This window comes from Cibotium barometz, chromosome 11 (assembly GCF_041138505.1).
Source record: "Cibotium barometz isolate CiBa-2024 chromosome 11, ASM4113850v1, whole genome shotgun sequence".
Taxonomy (NCBI): Eukaryota; Viridiplantae; Streptophyta; class Polypodiopsida; order Cyatheales; family Cibotiaceae; genus Cibotium; species Cibotium barometz.
The window spans coordinates 42,854,609-42,858,799 of NC_141056.1; the positions used below are offsets into that span (position 1 = coordinate 42,854,609).

The following is a 4,191-nucleotide window of genomic DNA, read 5'->3' on the forward strand; positions in this document are numbered from 1 at the left end:
AGCAACTCAAAGAATCTACTCATATTTAAGGCTCTCCTCCTTACTTGTCTCTAGGGAAGTATAGGCTTGATCTTTTTTTGTCTTTAGTATCCCCTTTTCATCAAGACAAACATCAACCATCTTCTATTATCAATCTCTTAGCTTCAAGCAGTGGTTCATGAATCCAATGAAGGTCCATCCAAAGAAGCTACCAACATGCAATAAGCAAGTTGATAAGGGAAATGGGAGTTCTTTCTTTAGAACTTCTTATAAGAGGGGCTCACCAAGAGATGAAAATTAAGAATTAAGCTATGGTTGTAGCTAAACTTACCCAAGAATGAGTTGAACTTCTACTTTGTTCGAGGGTAATGAGTATTCTCCATTCTTTAACTTCATGGTTTTGTGAGCTCCTTTCCAAGAAAAGTATCAATAACAAAAGAAACATATTCCCACTACCTTCCCAAGAACTTGTCTCTATGGTGCACAAGAAATGTATCGCTTCTATCCTAGGATATAATCCTAATATTACTAGTCTAATCCTTTCAAAAAGCAATGAGAATGTAAAGATTATAAAGAAGGAATATGCTCCTTAACTATGCATTTTCACACTATGTGCAATCCTTTTCTCTCTCCATTAGGAGATTCCATTCTTAAGGGATTAAGGAGCTTACCAATGGAATTAGATCTCCCTACTGCTTAATTGTTGGAGAGAGAGAGAGAGAGAGAGAGAGAGAGAGATTTGTGAAAGGCACTACAGAAAAGAGAGGACATGAAATCAGCAAAAACACTTCCAACCCAGGAGATGGGACATCAACCTCATGCTGGGAGAAATTGGGTGAAAGGAACGTTTATCTCAACATCCACTTTTCAATGTGCTTTTAATGTGCTTGCACATTGCATATGAGGATGTGCACCCCAAACAACATCCTGCTCATGGTCTTTCCAATCGCTGCTAAAACCTCAAGCTTGCAAGTGATATCATAGATTTGTTCATATAGAGGTGCTTGGGTGTTTCAACTGAGACCCTGATTGAATGATAATCCTAATCCTAAAATCAGTTGCTAATGGCAAAAGTTAACATGGCTAATCATCTCCAATTCACTAAAAATCCAAGGCTCTAATACAAATGTGAAATAAACCTTTGCCTCAGAACTTAGGATTAATAGCATGGATATCAAGATACTTAAGAAGATGATTAAGAAAGAGGTTAGTCAAAGAACAAATGCATAGGTACATTACGAAAAAAAAGATTCCTACTAAACAAAAGAAAATGCGATAAGGATCGTGGGATGGCCTACCTAGGTACAAAGCAAGGTGATCACTTTACTTGCTAATTATGAAAACTAGAATTTTAATCTTCATGACCAAAGATGTCAACCTTTCAAGGAAGGGGTGTTGCATACAAAGACATCTAAATGAAGCACATGTATCACTTGAAGCAATAAATTTTGTATCAGTAGGCTTTTATATTGCAGCCTTGCATAACATCTCCACATGCTACAAGGGATAATTTCATTTGACTCGTAATTGGTCAAAGTGTCTTTGGTTCTACAAGTGTGCTTTTAGGCCAAGCCTACCCCTAGTTCCCAAACCTTATTCCAAGTCACAAAGGCTTTGTTATAAAAGGTGTCACCAACTTTATAAAAATAGAGGGGGGGAACACAAAGGATCCCAGTCAACAAAGCACATTCCAGTCAACTTTTTCCCATAGAGAGGGACCAATGGTGAACTCATTACTCCACCCATTATAAGGGCCAACACTGGAGAGCCAAACCAAAAGGTTAGTCCAGTCTAACACCATGTGTGAAACCATGAGAAAAATATGCAAGCAAAAGCTCTTCCACTGGATTAAAAAGCTTCTGATCAGAAGCTTGACGAGCAGTTCTATACGCTGTGTCACAAGCAGTGTGTTTACCACATGATCAAGCACAACCAAATGTGGAAGTAGTATAGACTCTGTCACAAGCAGCATGTTTACCACATGATCAAGCACAACCAAATGTGGAAGCAGTATAGACTCTGTCACAAGCTTTACAAGATTTTACATGCTCAACCAATGGGTGGCGGTATTTACAAAATTGGCAAGTGCCAAACAATTGATTTTCTAAAAGAGTAGAAAAATCAAGGGTCGAATTTCAGTGATACCACCCGGGACTGGCGGTTATGCTTTGCGGCTTTCACAAACATGGTGCTAAAACAAGCAGGGGCCCACCACGGCCTTCGAACCTCTTGCTCCCCTCGCAAGCATGCCACTGCAGCATTGATTCAAATAAATAAGAGTGAGTGTGTTAGGATGTAGCTATTCTGCATTCATAGATCTCTCATGATTAGTGAAAAAGGTAAACATCTTTAAGTTTGCAGATCACCACTTCAATGACAACACCACAATGCAGATACAAGCATTACATGACTTCAGTGGAATTACAGGCTGGAAACATAAATTCAACCTTTCACTCGGCGTAACTCCTTGCAAAGGGTGATGAAGTCTCCCCATTTCATTTGACAACGCCTTATGAAGCGCAGAATCTCTTCTGTGGTAAAGTTGGACAAGTTGTCCAAGTACTCTCCCGTAACATGGTTTTGTGAGAAGACCTCTCTGTAGCCACCAAGACCAATGTCTTCAAGCCATGCACCAACATCCTGGCATGCATAAACAAAATTCAACATTAAACCCACCTAAACAAAATTCAACATTAAACCCACATATGATATACTCCTCCTTGGGGAAAAAACAACACAATTTTAGAAGCCATGCACCAACATCCTGGCATGCATAAACAAAATTCAACATTAAAAAGAATCCCAGGTATGGTATACTCCTCCTTTGGGGAAAAAAAACACAATTTTAGAGAGCCATGAGATGGCAATAACTTTCTCAATAAGAATTTCAAAAAAAAAAAAAACCTTAAATTTGGGTTCAACCACTCAACATGAGAGGTCCACATTTCTCATTTAAACCAGTAATGGCAACATGCATAAAGGTACAAATGTTCTTTTGAAACCATGGGATGAATTAAGGATGCACAGCACCGTTGTATGGACAAAGTAAGGTCACCCCCATATGGTGGCATCTTGTAAGGTTGACGAGCACATGCCCAACAAAACCATGGCATCTTGAAGGATTCAGGAGTACATGCCATGGAATATCGTGAGGAGTACATGCCCAACAAAAGTATAGCATCTTGTAAGGTTGAGAAGCACACGCCCAACAAAACCATGGCACCTTGCAAGGTCGAAAAGCGCATGCTATAGCATCTTGTAAGGTTGAGGAGCACATGCCTAACAGAAGCATGGCATCTTGCAAGGTTGAGGAGAACATGCCATGGCATCTGGGAAGGTTGAGAAGCACATGCTCAACATACCTATGGCATCTTGTAAGGGTGAGGAGCACATGCCCAACAAACCTCAACAGAAACCAGTTTTTTTCCTCGAGTAGATCCTTCTGTAGTAGTAGCTTGAGTGCCCGCCTGAAGGCGGCTTTGCCTAAAGCGTTACAATTATGGCCGCAAACAGCAAGGATGCTGCCCGGACACAAACCCACACCGCTAGGCTACACACCCATTGGCTAAACCAGCCATTTTTAAGATGTGAAAGAAATGCAAACAAACCCAATTGGGGATCTACTGCAAATTGGGCTAGGGTACACTCACTCACCTCTGATTTCCAGATGAAGAAATCGAGGGTTTCGGGGGAGCTACGTTTCTTCATTGACGGAGGAGCTTTTGGGCAATGCCGCGGCATGTTCAGGCTGAGGGGGAATTGGAAGGTTAAAGAGGCACCATGATGGAGGATTGATAAACAGAGTCTTTTACCTCGTGTGTTCCTCTTCCTCCGCCTCTCCTTGAAGTGACCCACAGGCGCTGCTTTGCTCTGCCTCCTGATCGCGAGCCTCGCAGCCTTCATAAGCAACTCCCAGATCCCATCAGCCCCACAATCAAAGTCGTATTTACAGATACTACCCTCTCGTAGTGCTCTGTCTCTCTCTCTCTCAACTCCCACGTGTACTTCCCCCCTTTTCCACATCCGGCCTTCTGGGCCCTTTCAGACTTGACGCCCATCTAAATTTGTCCCGTCAACTGCCCATGAAAAAGGTTGAGAGTTGTGGGCTGGCACCTTTTTGATAAACAATTGCTCGGCAACAATACCCTTTATAGACCGCGGGCATGCCCACTGAAAAGGCATCTTGCAACAACTGAGAGTTGTGGGTGCCCG

General features: G+C 41.9%; 1 protein-coding gene across 2 annotated transcripts; it reads right to left on the bottom strand.

The window, feature by feature from the left end:
- Nucleotides 1-1,804: 1,804 nt before the first annotated feature.
- Nucleotides 1,805-3,962, bottom strand: LOC147634196 (uncharacterized). 2 transcript variants are annotated; one of them, XM_086805355.1, is made up of 4 exons: nt 3,792-3,962; nt 3,634-3,727; nt 2,427-2,619; nt 1,805-2,231 (listed from the first exon to the last, which is right to left on the bottom strand). In XM_086805355.1, exons 2-4 carry the CDS (start codon nt 3,718-3,720, stop codon nt 2,101-2,103), a joined length of 411 nt encoding a protein of 136 aa, XP_086661481.1. In that variant the 5' UTR covers nt 3,721-3,727; nt 3,792-3,962; the 3' UTR covers nt 1,805-2,100. The 2 variants fall into 2 exon arrangements, with proteins under 2 accessions (XP_086661481.1, XP_086661480.1); XM_086805354.1 differs by having other exon boundaries at nt 3,634-3,961.
- Between the last annotated feature and the right edge of the window lie 229 nt (nt 3,963-4,191).

Excerpts from the sequence above, each read along its gene's own strand:
- LOC147634196 (XM_086805354.1), bottom strand. The coding sequence starts at position 3,882 with ATGAAGGCTGCGAGGCTCGCGATCAGGAGGCAGAGCAAAGCAGCGCCT. Across the intron at positions 2,620-3,633 it reads TCTTCATCTGGAAATCAGAG|GATGTTGGTGCATGGCTTGA; the intron begins GTGAGTGAGTGT and ends TATGCATGCCAG. Across the intron at positions 2,232-2,426 it reads GGAGTTACGCCGAGTGAAAG|TGGCATGCTTGCGAGGGGAG; the intron begins GTTGAATTTATG and ends TCAATGCTGCAG.